The following is a 15,595-nucleotide window of genomic DNA, read 5'->3' as shown; positions in this document are numbered from 1 at the left end:
GGTTTTTCATAAAAATAATGCTGGGACATGGATGTTAAAGTCAAAATGCACATCTTACAATAAGAGATAATGATCTCACTGTAAAACATAATGTTCTCTTTTATAATTGATAGAACTGCTGTGACTTGTGGCGATCACCCCAGACATGAGCAAGCACTTCAAGATCTTCTGTTAGAAGAGGCAATAAAACTGCAGTATTTACTGCACTGCTCAGTTCAGTGGCCTGCATAAACACAATCTGCAGTATCAGCTCACATATTCAAGGCTAGATGTGCTTCTGCACAGGCCTGTCCTTTAGCAGCACTGGGATGAATAAAAGACTGTTATTTACAGAGAATGGAACTACTCTGCCACCAGCACTGTGCAGAGACAAGAGAGTTAGCAGAGACCATGCAAGCAGCAGAACTCAGAGCAGAGCATGGTGTGATGCAGCAATTGTGGAAACAATTCCACTTGAAAGGCTTTAAAATAAGACAATGTATGACACATACAAGAACATCTGAATTGCAGTCCCCATTTTCTGAAGAAATGTATATTACCTGTTATTTTCTTGCTACAACTTTCAATGAGTTTTTATACCAAACTTTTTCATCTAACCTAAGAAAGAGCAGAACTTTTTCTATAAAAATATCCTGATTTTAGAAAGTAAAACAGAATATGTATAAACTGGAATAGCAGCTGGAAGGAGATACTACACTTAATCTGTCACCTTAAATTTCAGTTAGGACAAATAACCCAAACACAACTCTTTCAATGAAAACACCGTGTTGGTCATCTTCAAAAATGTTAGAACTTATTTACACCTTCTTAGCAAATCAGATTTTGCAAGCAGTATACAAAAGAGAGAAAAAATATATATTAAGAACTTGCCTTGTAAAAAAGAATTAATCCTAAAAGGAATCTACCAGATGTACCATTCAAGAAATATTTGCTGATGCCAATGTCCCCAGGCTGAACATTAGATTTTGGGCCCTGTTTCAAGCAATTCTGCTTAGAGATAAAAGAAGCTACAGATTTTGCATAATTTTTAGACTGCTAGGGGAATACCCACTTCCAACTGGTTGTTTTCTCCCCTTTCTTATGTCCATATGTAAAATTCAAGTTACTATAGGAGTTGGGAAAAAGGATGGAGGAGTTTCTGCTGCAATAAAATGGAACAGATATGCAGTGAGAGTTGGACAGAGGTTACTCAGGGGTCTGGTTGGTTGCTTAATTGAAAAATGCAGACAGGAGCCAAAGTGTTTTACTCATAGTGCTGGGAGAGTTGCCAGCATGGTTTGTCTCAGATGTAGGCTAGTCACAGGGAAATTAAAAATCTGAAGACCCTTAAAATTTTCCCTTTCTCTTCTTAATATTTGGATCCTGCAGGACTTTGGAGGACTAATCTGGAAAACAGGCCAATAAATCTAGCAAATTGGATCTTTTGACAGGGAAGTTAAAAGAAGGATTTTTTTCAACCAAAATGTGTAAAAAGGTTTTTAACTTCTACTCTGCTTTCCTGTACTTAATATCCGTATAATTTTTTATGACAGTAGAGTATGTAAGCTAGAAGTTATGTATATATAGATGAAATCCACATCAGAAAGTCTAGAAAAAACTAATCTTGGAAAAAATATGCATGCTTTTTTTAAGATTTCCATGCCTTTGTTTCTCTTGACAAACTTTTCTTCATCTTCCAAGTTTTTCTCAAAATAGACATGTTCCCACCAAAACGTAGTTAAATCTTCCAGTTAACTGGAACCTCAGCCAATGCTATCAACCACAATTTCATAATTTCCTTTATCTCCTACCTGTCTCTAGCCCATTAACTAAACCAAAATTAGACCAAAGCATGCAATCTTTCCTGGCCAGCTAGATAGAACCACCTCTGTACCACCTCTGTGTCTGCTAATTATGGATCCTTTGATATGAAACTTTGGAAAATGGAAATTTATAAGGCAAAGTTTATTAGAAAACAAACACCAACTTCCTTCCAGCATTCTTGTGGGATTGTTTTAGCAGCTTGATGGTGATTGCTGTTCTTACACCATATCCAAGTTTCAATGCCAGGCAATGGCAAGCCTGGCTGAGGATTTGGCTCAACCACAGTCAGTTACTCCTGCTGCAAGTTCAGATCCTGAGAACTGAGGATCAGGAGCAAGGAATATTTTTAGGGTCATATGGAAATCATGTACTGGGGAGAAGAAAGGAGCTTTTAACAGTGAGAATGCACAGCAGAATCCAACATTCACCTTGCATTATTTCTCCTCACCATAAGGCAAGAAACCCTCCCTGTTCTGTTGCAGAATCTTACAAGTGATTTGGCTGAAAGCCCCAGAAGAAAAGATATCTAGCTGTTAAAATAACTGAGGTTTAACTTGCATACTGTAGTGTACTAAAAAGTAAATGTACTTCTTCTCATTCATTACATATCAATCTAGGAAATCACTCACTTGGTCTAAATCAGAAATCAATTCAGAGAATAATAGCTGCAGTGTTTCAATAAAATTGCAAACACTGAGGATTTCAAAAAACAGAAAAGACAGAACAAGAACAAAATATGGTGTGTAATATCAAATTTGATCTCAGGCATCACTTTATGTACGGCTTTCAAAGTAATGCTTCCATCAGCAAATTAAAAAATATGTCTGTGGCATTTTGTCAGGAAAGGGATTCGTTTCTTGCCTTTTTTTCTGGTCTACCAGTGACACTAAGGACATATGTAATACAGAAACTCAATAACAAAGATTCCCGTGTGAGGCTGGAGTGTGTTGGTAGGCCTGAATGGGTCAGAACAGTGCTACAATGCTAGGTGGGATCCCAGAGGAAACAAAGATTTCTCAACCTCATGCAGGGCAGGTTTGCTTCTTCTCTTTCAGCATTCCCAGCTAACAGTCCAGGGGGGCACTGGCAAGTCTCAGAGCTCTCCTGCCACTGCCTCTAACTCTGCTGTACTTTTAATGCTGCTAGCACAGGTGACCATAAAGGGGTCTGACCATACAAGACTATTTCCTCCAAGACATTAATACCACAGCTTTCCTTAAACTGAGTTTTTAGTTCGACAGCTGTCTAAAAGGAAATATAAAATGTATTAGTTGATGAAATCTGTTTCAATTTAATGTTGTCAGCCAGCAGGAACGGGTAATACGGTCCTCAGAAAGAAATAAGCTCTGTGTTTCAATACCAAAACACTGCATTAACATTCTGTTCACCTTTTATTAACACCCTGGCTACTTCTTAGCTTTGTATGCTAATGTACAAACATTGAAAAGAGACTTGCATGCAATTCCAGGTTCACAGATTTTTATGGAAAAACCTTTAGGATTTAATAGAAGGAACTTTTAGAGAAAACTTTTCAATATACATCCCTAAAGGAAAGATATATTCCTCTGCTAAAATCATAAACATCTTTGAAAATTCTGTTAAAAAACTATCATACTTTATCCTAACTTTAGAGACATGCATTCTGCAATTAGGAGTTTAAATGGCTGCATGGTTTGACAGTTGGACTCAGTGATCTTAGAGGTCTTTCCCAACCTTAAATATTCTATTGTTTTGTATACACAATGACTATGTAGGAATAATGATGTCCCCTCTTTATTTTTTCAAGTGGCAGGAAATCATTAGCTGATGGCTTTGAACAGTCTAATACTTCAGGGAGTCACACTCAGGGTAAAAATGAGAGAAAAACATAGCTTTTACATGCATAAATATAGCAGATCTAGAACAGCACAACAAAATGTCTTCCTACCACAAAACACCAAAATTCCAAATTCAAAACTTTCTGTGGCACTACATAAAGAATATACATATTTTTCAAAAATTTCTATAAGGTGAAAAGAAAGAATATGAAATTTCACTTGAAAGTAAAATTAAATAATCCAGGTTTCTACTAACTAACTAACTAACTAACTAACTGTATTACAGACTGGATGCACTGAAACTTAAGGCTTTGTCATTCTGCCATCAAATCTCACACTTCGCAGGATATATGATCTGCATTTTAATGATTAACAGCAAATTTTTATGTCCTGTGTTAGTAAAGTGTGCTTTTGCTCCTCTAACAACTATTTCTCTAGCACAATCGAGGCTGCAGTACAAAACAAATGATACAGGATACAAATGGTTTTCTCAGTGCACGGGGCATCCCTGTGATTGCACCAGTTTGTTCTTTTAAAAGCTTTAGTTTAATTTCCTGTGGAGGGAAGGAAGACAAGAAGTACTGAGGTAGATATTTAGGGTAAGGCTTGCTCTGACCACATGCAGAGGCCACCCAACCATACAGCCACACATCTCTCAGCTCCTGCCTTTTCAACCCCAGGTATCTGGGGGGATTCACATACATGGTCATCCTCTGGGTAGGTGTAATCATTTCCCACTCCTAACCCTGTGCTTCCCTAAAATGGGAATGTATATCTCCCTGTGAAAAAGATCATGCCAATGGGCTTTGGTGTCAGGAGAAGGCACTGAAGACACAAGTCTCTGTGCTCACCAGTAGCAATGAACAGGGAAATGATTCAGAGCTCCCAGAGGCAATTTGCAGATGTTTAATGACAAGGCTCTTGAGACCCAGCTTGTTTCACTGTACTGAAAGTAGGGAAGACTGCACCAAGCTTGAGCTGCCACCTCTCCATTTTCAGCTGACACAGTCACTTCTCCTTATGGATTTCCTGGTTGCCAGCAGAGCCATGATTTACATGCAGCAAGCTTTTTTTTATGATGTGGCAACTATTTTCATTTTCAGAGGTGCAGTTCTACAACAATCTAATAGGCAAGCATGAGGAGGAAAGTCCGTGAGCTTCTTATAGTGCAGCTTAGCTTATTCTGCTGGCTGCCTCTCCTGGCTCTTGGCCTTTAGTTAAATAAGTTACATATTACTTTTCACACTCCTGTCCCAGAGAAATGCTATGCCAATATCCCAAGCTTCCACTGCCAAGACATGAGACCAACTAAACTGTATGAGGGCAAAGGTCCACCTAGCTCACAGCCAGAGCTCCTGATAGTAACTGGCAGCTGAAACAAGGAAAGGGTAAATACAAACAATACTTGTCCTAGGATGCCCTCTTTGATTTCTCTAATCTTTGGGTTAGAAACCTTCAGGTCTGAAGGTTGCATTCTAATCAACACATGTAATAGGACCTTCTTTCCACCCATCTTTCCTTTCTTACATCAGTTTATGTAAACACTGAAATCTGTGTGCTTTTGTGATCCAAAAATAGTTCATCTTTTTTGCTTTAAAGGATTTTGCTGCCCCTGAATTCCTGTGTTATGGTCTGATTCGTGATTGTCATAAATATTTTCCAGAGACAACGATTAATATTTCCTGTTCAGCCTGTCCACGTATTTGGTGGTTCTATTTATTATTTCCCTCTTGAATTTCCCTCAGTTTTCCTAGATGAAATAGTTTAATCTTGTAGAGTTACTGTATCCTTTGGAGAGGGGATGGACAGGACCACATGCACAAGTTCACTGGCAGACTTGTAAGGACTTAGTGAACACTTTCTGCTCTGCTCTCCTCCTTTCCAAATGGTGGGTAACACTCTGCTTGCTATTCATCCTAATGCTGACTGCTGGGATGTTCCAAGAGATCTACCCACGTTTGTACTGCAATTCCTCTTCTGAGAAATAGCAGCCACTCACTACAGTGTAATATGCATATTTAAGGTTTTCCCTACATGTTACTTTTCTTCAGACTGGACTGTATCTGTATTTTCTTCACTCAGTAATGCAGTGCTGTGAGTGGTTTCTCCAACTTGTCAGTACATCAGCAAAGTTTGGCACCTTTGGATTTCAGCCCCCTTTCCATACTAACGACTCTGCTGAAGAGCACAGGCATCAACATCAATCCCCACAGAGTTCCACTGGCAAATACTCCCCACTGTGAACATGAATCCTTTATTTTTATCCCTTGTTTCCTACCTTTAAAGATTTTACTTCTTGTACCAAGTAATTCTACTTTTTTACTCTTTTTGCTTTAGCAACACAATCACTTTTGCTTGCACATTCTATGCCTCTTAGAAAGCACTGAAACCATATTATATTTTCTTCATAGATCCATATATTTATGACTACAGTTTCAACCTTTTTTATCAGTATGGAAGGTAGGTTTACCTGGATGTATTTCTCCAGACATATGGAGCCTCTTTTCCAGCCCCATGTCACACTCGAAACATCCTTCTCCTCCATGATGGTTAAACTATTTTTTAATTTCCATATATATTATAAAAATTTTAATTCAAAAATTGTAACTCAGAAATCATGATGACAGTCTGGCAGTTTCTTATTTTAGTTCAAATTTACGAGAATAATATATGACCTTGATGATATGACACAATTAGTTTTACTGATTTATTCTGAAATCTCTACTTTTGCTAATGAAGTAGCAGCAAAATCTTTTGAGGCTAAATGACTCTTGAAAGTGCTTGAAGTGAGAACTTCTTTATGTTCTACCACAGCTGGTAGAACATTGTTATGATCAACACACAGGCCATTTTGCTTTGCATTGACACTCATTTTTCTGCTTTCCTCTTTTCTATTAGATCCAGTACTCTCTAAAAGAATTCCTGTCTAATGTGTATTTATGAATAGTTTTTGTGTCTTGTGGACATTATTCCTCTGAATCTCATTAGGTCTGCCATATGATACTGCACTAAATTTGCAATTTACACTCCTTTTAATTTTCTGTATTATATAGGACTATGCTTTTTGAAGCATGACTGTTACTTTTAATAGCCTCACCTCTTTCACTCTGGTATTTACAACACAGTTTGGGATGTTTCTTATTTGGGGAGGAGACTAACGGGAAAAATGCTTTTTTGACAAATAATTTGACCTTTTAATACATTGTGTTGAAGTGGTTTGTAGTCCAGATATAAGCAGTGTCAGCCAACATAATTAGTGGAGATTATTGAGCAATTTATCAATTCAAACCTAGATGGATTATTTTAATCCTAATGTTAAAGACATATTACTTGGATATTGCATTAGCCTCAGTCTTCAAAGACTGTTCTTAGAATAGGTCTTCAGGATTCTCAGAATATTTACCTTTGTCTCCCGGAATCCAAAATTCCTTTAAGACACAACATCAGTTCTTTACAGCTCTATTCTGTCACTCCAATACTTTTTTTACTTAGGCATTTTGCTTCCAGAAAGTGTTTAGTATGCCTACCAACATGTCATATAAATATGTTTGTTTACAGTTACACATTCTATTTAATCTATCCTATTTTACCCTTATACCTTAATTTCATTCTGAATTATTATGTTTATGACTTCTGCTTATATATGACTGTAGCTTTTAGAATACTCAGTGCAACTTTTATCCCTGCATTTTACCAATTTCTGGTAAATTTTTAGTCCTAAGACAATTCATCTTTACCTGTGTCCTTCTCCACCATACCTCCTCCACCCCAGTTTTCTTGGTCCTTAGTTTTAAAAGCAAAATAAATACAACTTTCTGATTTGATCTACATGGAAAATGTGTACAGGTTTCATCTACACCTTAAAAGCATAGCAACTGAAAATAACAAAACTGTTCTGATCAGATAAAAATAATAGCTTAGTCCCATTCTGCCCTTCATTTAGCAGTGAAGTGCATAAACACATACATATATATATAATATAAAATGTAACCTGAAGTTGTAAAAATGTTTAAAGGAAGTGAATCTTAACTTGCTTTGGTGCAAAGTCTAGAGTTAAAGGTAAAACAGTAGCTATTTCTCTGAATTCCCCACTAACACATGGAATGAATCATACAGAATTGCTAACAAGAATCTCTCACATTTTCATCATTCAATTTTGAAACTAATTTGGCTAAATGTTTGTTCATCTAGAGTGACAACTAACTGGCTTCAACCTGCCTCAAGCAGTTCTTTTGTAGTTCTTTAAAAATACTCTGTCAGAAAAAAAATTCTCAAAACTGAGTTTGCTAGAAAATAATCAAATGTACATTCTTCTCCTACAAGTTAAAGTTTATGTTTTATTATAATGGCATTCCAAAGGATAAGGAATTCCATTTTTTTTTTTCCTTCTTTTAGGCTGGAAACACCAATGCTTTATTATACTGTGTCAAATTCCAGTAGCTCCTTCAAATGTAAAAATAGAAGACTAAATGAATAAGGCAATTCCTGTATTCAAGGATGTGTGAGGATATTTAATCTACATCTCAGCTCCTGAAATGGCAATATAAGCATTTTTATAATGTTTATTCATGGGAAAGCTCACGTTATGTAATGTTTGAGTATATTAAATGGTCAAAAGCATTCCATTAGCTGGAAGCTGTGAAGTCAGTAGGGTGGCTATTGAAGCATTTAGTCTCCTTGGAGCAATAAACTGAATAGTCAACAAAACAGAGGGGAGCTGGATATAAGTGGAAGATGCAGCAGAGCAAAATACAATACATTTTAAAAAATGTGTTAGATAGAGGGCAGAAACAAAGAAAACAACCACAGGCACTTGTCAAAGCAGGTAAAAACTTTTCATACTCCTTTCAGCTGAGGTGCAAAACAATAGCACCTGAAGATATCTCCAAGAGATACTTTTTAAGTGTCAAAAGTAACCACTTGTGTGACAGATTCCAATATTACTTCTGGCTGTAAAAAGTTCCTATAACTCATACTGCTTGGCTCTGAGTGGTATCAAAGATTCAACACACAGAAACACCAACTAGAGCAGACAGCTTGTAGAATGAAGGAGTCCAAAGCTGATGGTAACTGAAGTTCTCTGAAAATGTGGAGGCAGTACATAAAATTTAAACAGCATTTCACAATGCATCTGTAAAAAGTGGAGTCAACAAAATGAGTATCATCATGGAACGTAGCCATAAATCTCCTTTTAGCAATATGTGGTCCTTCAGCATTCAATCTCACTGAGAAAAGATAACAACTGTAAAACTGTCTTGCAGTTTCAGAAGAAAACTAGTAAAAAAGTTACAGGGACATCTATGAGTATCAGAAGGATGGGGAACTTGATGAGATTTATGATTTGAAGCATATGTGTCCTTAAATCATTGCAGCCTTTTTAACCTCTCCAGTTCCAACAGTGAGGTAAAATTATGCATTGAAACCATAAGCCAAAAAGCTAACCAGAAGAAATCAAAGTAGAGGGGTGACCGTGATCAAACTCCTCGAGAACACAGAAATTCATATATTCATGAGAACTCCCGATGAAAGAGTAGAACAAGGACTGCAGAAGGGTTTGCTTCTCATAAAAAAAAATAAAATAAGCTTTCAAACGATTTTCAAAGGGAAGAAAAGTGTTGGAAAGACACTCCTCATATCTTGAGATAAGTTTCTGGTTTTTAATGGAAAAAAATATGAGAAATGTTGAGTGAGACTTGTCTGACTATCTGTACACGTCAAGATCTAACCTAAGCATGATGATTGCCTTTAAGAGTGAGTTTCATCTCATCTTGCAGTGGTCTCCTACAAAACAGTCAGAAGGATCATATCCTAAAAACCCCTTGATTCTAAAGAGAACCCTGGTTGATGACTTCAGATATAGACATATAGACTTCACTTGCCCAGAATTAGGTGCTACAAATCACTCTCTCAGCCACAGAGATCCCAACTCATCCCAGGTCAGACAGACCTACAAGTCAATGCATTTCAAAACATGAGCCACAAGACTCAGCAGTTGCCCTGTTGGAGGAAGGCAGTTCCTTTATGAGATAGTGGGAGGAACCATCAACTGGTTTGTGAAACCATTCCAAGTAGTTGTCCAAGTGGTGTCTCTTTCAGTCTCTTCCAGCTTCAAATCATAGAATGCCTTGAATTAAAAGGCACATTAAAGATCATCTAGTTCTGAGCCTCTTGTCATGGGCAGGGATACCTTCCACTAGAGCAGGTTGCTGAGGGTCTCATTCAGCCTGGCCTTGAACATTTCCAGGGATGGGGCATCAGCCTGTTTCAGGGCCTCACCACCATACAGCAAAGAATTTCTTCCTAATACCAAATCTAAACCTACTCTCTTTCAGTTTAAAAGCATTCCTCTTTTTCCTATACATCCTCTTGTAAAAAAAAAAAAAAAAAAAAAAAACTTTCTCCAGCTTTCCTGTAGTCTCCCTTCAGGTACTGGAAGGCCAGCAGTTAGTTCACCTTGATGTGTTCTCTTCCCCAGGCTGAACAATCCCAATTCCCTTAGCCTTTCCTCAAAGAAGAGGTGCTCTAGCCATCCAATCATGCTGAAACCAGAACAGAACAAGAACCATCTATTTTTCTCTGCTTGAGGCAATGAAAGAACAAACAAAAAAAACACAGAGATGTTATTAAGCCATAAACAGCCCAAGAGCAAGGATGTAGAGCTTTCAGAAAAGAAGCATCTCAAAATCACTATTTTTGGGAGCTTTATTGTATAAAATTAATTTACCTATCTAGAAGGAGATTACCTTTTTCTTTAAAGTGTAATTCTTAAGCTAATTTCCTTCATCACTGAGAATAAGGCCACTAGTGAATGCAAAATCTTCCACAGTGGATGATAGCTATACAGTTTACACAGTGCATTTGAAAATCATTCTCAACATGATTAAAGCCTTTTACTTCTTATATATATATTCATCTCAGCTATCACTGGGGAGTGATCCTGCAGCTTCTAGATCATGCAATATTGTCTTTAAGCAAAGGGAGTTAGCATTTTCACTCATGGTTATGAAACAGTTCATACCTTCTGCAGTTCAAGCACACCCAAAGATATGCAGTACATACCAAAAAGAGGTTATATGCAAATACACAGAGTGATGAACCCTCAATAGTACATTTTGCTTTGGCTTTCCTAGCTCTGTACAGAATATGATAACCTTGAATGCAGTAAAATAACTTAAATTTTTTTGTAAGGAGCCAAAAAATGCTTCAAATTGTTTTATAAAGGATTAAATGTATAAAGGATTAAATGTATACAATTGAGAAAAATTTAAATTGCTTATGTTTTAGAAACATAGAACATCTTAAAATACATTGCTTTAATTATTTAAAAGTGCTTCAGCTGCTCAAACTAAGTTATTTTAATTTGGAAGGCCTGTTGAAATATGCATAGATTTAAAATCTTTTTTAAATCGATCAAAAAATTCCTTCCCTTAATTCCAATTTTTCATTAATTAAAAATGTATTTCATTCCAATTGTTATAAATGCAATTTCCAACTAAGAACACCCTCATGCCTTTGATTTCAAACAGTAAAGAGCCACAATAAAAAAGTAAATTTTATTTTTATTTTGTATCTTTATTAAAAAAAATAAATAGATCAAAGGCTCTAGACTAATACTCTCTCGTTTGCCACAAAAACACACAGTATACAGAATATCAGTGTGAGCTTGCCTCCTCATGCTACTGGATTTTCCCTAAGTTGGGTCTCCAAAATCCAGTCTGTAGTGTTTAATTTCAGAGGGTACATTTTTAAAGAAAGTTCTCATTTTTCTTAAGTAGAATTAGCCTTTGCCCCAGAGCCTGAAGGGACTATTGTGATCACCTTGTTGGATTAGTCAGAGGTTCAAGATCCTACCTTCATGCAAAAACCCATGCTACTTTTGAATGAACACAGAACACCTTTGAGGGGTTCATCCACTACTGGCTTAAGGACCATTTATGGAGCCCATTTAAGTGGCCTCTCACTCTTCTGTTGGATAAGATTAAGGGACTTCCCTCCATACCCACCAAAGACAGTTTTTCTGGGTTTTATTCTTGTAATAAGAATAGCAGTGCATTTTTCATTCTGCTACCTCACACAAACCTTCCAGCCTCTCAAGATCCTGTTGGCATTTCTCATGCTGGATCTAGACAATCACACAAATGTCTTTCATGCTGCCGAAACCAAGGAAAGGCAGGTGAGATATTCTACAAGCAACTGGCTGATGTTTCACGATTGCTAGCCCCTTTTCTTGTGGGAGACTTTAACTTGCCAGATGTCTGCTGGAAACTCAACACAGTGAAGAGGCAGGCTAGGAGGTTCCTGGAGCGTGAGGAAGATAAATTCCTGACACATCTGGTGAGTGAGCCTACCAGGGACGGTGCCCTGCTAGACTTGCTGTTTATGAATAGAGAAGAGCTGGTGGGAGGTGTGGTGGTAGGAGACTGCCTTGGGCATAGAGACCCCAAAATGACAGAGTTTACAATTCTTGGTGAAATGAGGAAGGGAGTCAACAAAACCTATGCCTTGAACAATCCTAAATAACAAAGGAGTTCAGGAGAGCTAGACATACATTAAGAAGGAAATCTTAAAAGCACGGAAGTAGGCCATCCCATGTGCCCAAAGATGAGCTGATGAAGGAGGAAGACTGGCCTCACTGAACAGAGAGCTCTCACTGGAAAACAGAGGGAAAAAAAGGAGTTCATGACCTTTCCAAGAAGGAGCAGGCAACTCGGGGAGAGTACAAGGGGTCATTAGGTCATGTAGAGAGAAAATTAGAAAGCTGAAAACTCGGCTAGAACTCAGTCTGGCAACTGCTGTGAGAGATAAAAAATGTTTCTATAAATCAATTAACAATAAAAGTAGAGCTAAGGAAATTCTCTGTTCTTGGATGTGGGGAAGGGGGGGAACATTGTAACCAAGGACCAGGAAAAGACCGAGGTACCTGTACTTTCTTTGCCTCAGCCTTTAACAGCTGGTTATCCTCAGCCTCCTGAGCTGGTAGACAGGGTCTGGGAGCAGAATGGAATCCCTGCAATCCAAGAGGAAGCAGCTAGTGACCCACTGTGCCACTTGGACACTCATGAGTCTGTGTGAGTACAAAAGACCTGGATGTGTTGGCTGACAGCAGCTGAACATGAGCCAGGGTGTGCCCAGGTGGCCAAGAAGGCCAGTGCCATCCTGGCCTGTATCAGCAATGGTGTGGCCAGCAGGAGCAGGGACGTCATTCTTCCCCTGTACTCAGCACTGGTGAGGTCTCACCTCGAGGGCTGTGTCCAGCTCTGGGCCCCTCACAAGAAGACATTGAGGGGCTGGAGCGTGTCCAGAGAAGGACAGTGGAGCTGGTGAAGGGTCTAAAGAGCAAGTCACATGAGGAGTGGCTGAGGGAGCTGGGGTGTTCAGCCAGGACAAGAGGGGGCTCAGGGGGGTCCTTATCATTTTCCAACTGCCTGAAAGGAGTGGTGGGGGTCAGCCTCTTTCTCCAGGCAACTAGCACCAGGGGAGACTCAGGTGGGACATCAGGGTGAATTTCTTCCTTGAAAGGGCTCTCAAGCATTGAAACAGACTGCCCAGAAAGGTGGTGGAGTCACCATGCCTGGAGGTGCTCAAGAAATGACTGGATGCGGCACCTAGGGTTTAGTTGACGTTATGGTGATTGGTCAAAGGTTGTATTCAATGATCTTGGAGGTCTTTTCCCATCTTAATGATTCCATGATTCCATTATCATATTAGGAACTCAGATTGTGTTACATCTGAAACAGATAATGTTTCTTTCAAAGTTGCATTTTTTAGGATTCAGCCCATACTTCAAATGTTTCTCTTCTTAATAGAAACTCTCTTTTTTCTCAAGGTGAGATTGTCCACTATTTATTCACATTAAAATTAAAAATTAAATATTTTTGATTGCAACCTGTATGTCATACAAAAAGATAACCCGGCATAACTATCCTGCGTTGTTAATGATTGTTAATGTGATATGATGTGATATCTAAATTATGTTTTGACTATCAGCAAGGCTGAAAACTTTACCTTTCAGTTGTAAATACCAAGTGTTGATTAAAAGAAATTAAACTAATTAATTTTAAAATGAATAATTTAGTAGCCTTCAGTTAATTAATAACACTCTGTCTATATTAACTAGCCACACTAGGAAGTTTGATAATGTTCTACATAGAACTCACTACAAAACCACTAGGGTTAAACTGAAAAAAAAAAAAATTACAGTTCTTAAAAATGGTAATAAGTTCTACAGACAAAGGCAAATTTATGGTCTCCTAGAACAGTAAAGCTTCAATAGTTGTGTGATATAGCCATCATATAAGAAAACTCATGCAATCATTTCTGGTCAAAGCCTCATATAATATAGATTGCTTGGCTGTATAATCTTGAAAATCATCTACAGAGTTCTTCTGTAAACATTAAGTTATTCGATGGTAAAAATCTGACAGTTCTAGGCACTGAAGATTACTCACCCTTGAAGGTCTCACTGCAGTATAAATTACTGAAAAATGAATCCCTCGTTCCTGCAGATCCATGGTCACTCTTCCAATTATTTTGTCTGTAAATAGAATCATGTATAATTCAACAAACTGTAAGCTGAGAAAGCTAAAATCCTACAGTAGCTGGAGAAGTAATGAGCTAGATGCTTAAGCTTATTCAGTTTGTTTAAGCAACTTAAGTGCTCATTCTGTCTAGGTACAAATAGAATAAGACACATTCAGTGTCTTGAAAAATGCACAAATATAAAAAAAATAACAGTTCAGAAAAAGGGGTGATTTTGAAACTGAAAAGTAAAACCACGGAAAATATACCCAAAAGTTTGAACTTTGGGCAGTTAAAAGCAGAAGCAGAAGAAATCACTTGAGAACAGGATACATATACTGTTAGTCAAATGACAATAAATAAATAATAAAATTTAAGCAGTAATGTTCTGTGAATTACAAAATACACGTAACTACCACTGAGAAACAATACTCAGTATTTAGTGTGGGGCATGATATGTATAATACTGGTAGCAGTATTTCTTTTGCCTTCTGTGGATTTAAAGCCTGCTTCTGCACCACCAACAGGACATAGAAAATTTTCCTGTTCATTACATTGGAGGCCGAAGGAGAAATATGGTGAAATATTTCTGAAAAATGAAGAAATCAAATAAGGAAGAGAGGGCCTTTCAAAGCAGTCCAAATAGGCCTCTACAAAAGATCCTCCTCTAGTTCTGAAACCACAAGCAGTTGCAATAAACACTTACAACTAATACATTTTTTCAATATTTATGCAGAAACACGAACATCTGCTTATGAGGAGCACAACAGTTGTGAATCATGAACCAATATTAGTGTTGTTATTGGGACTGCTTGAGAAGAAAGTCAGCCAACTCACATTTACTGTTCCAGTGCCTTCTCACTTCTTATTTACGTACCAGCCTGATAGATGGATATTTTATAACCTAGGCATACAAACTTCTCAGATTTTGAGGTTATACTTTACAGAAATTGAGTTTTATTTGCATTTGCTGAAATTATGAGTTTATATTACTATCCCCTTTAACCACTTACATTTACTGAAATTACGGTGTCCTGGCCAAGTGAAATATTTGGCTTTTGTAAGAATTCAGGCATTGTCTTTTTCTATGGGGTTTCAGCTGAACTGATTTCTTCATACCAGTCAAGAATCATAGCTATGTAAATTTTTCTTCTAAAAATTATTGCTAAGAGGATCTACTATAAGAAATGTACTTAGGAAAATAACTGCCTAAAAACTACTGCCATAATTATGTCAGTTGCAGAGATCCAAGACATTATATAATGTAGATTTTGTATTCTGGATTCATAGATTTTAGAAATTCTTTTCAGCCCTAGCAAAAATTTGCAGAACAAAAGAAAATAATATGTATAAAAATGCAGAGACTGACTTTGGGTTTTCTTTCATTAAAGCAACAAATAGCTTTCTGAAATAATGTGTTATTTGCATTTCCCTTCAGAAAGGAGCTACATGTAACT

General features: G+C 37.5%; 1 protein-coding gene across 1 annotated transcript in view; it reads right to left on the bottom strand.

Moving 5' to 3' along the window:
* ATP6AP1 (ATPase H+ transporting accessory protein 1) overlaps positions 1-15,595 on the bottom strand; it is a 49,362-nt gene that overhangs the window by 18,570 nt on the left and 15,197 nt on the right. Inside the window, exon 6 of the mRNA XM_015629052.3 lies at positions 14,069-14,154. Coding sequence (XP_015484538.1) covers positions 14,069-14,154 — 86 coding nt within the window. The remainder of the gene's footprint in view (positions 1-14,068; positions 14,155-15,595) is intronic.

Source organism: Parus major, chromosome 1A (assembly GCF_001522545.3).
Source record: "Parus major isolate Abel chromosome 1A, Parus_major1.1, whole genome shotgun sequence".
Classification (NCBI taxonomy): Eukaryota; Metazoa; Chordata; class Aves; order Passeriformes; family Paridae; genus Parus; species Parus major.
This window is presented reverse-complemented; position numbering and strand designations above follow the sequence as displayed.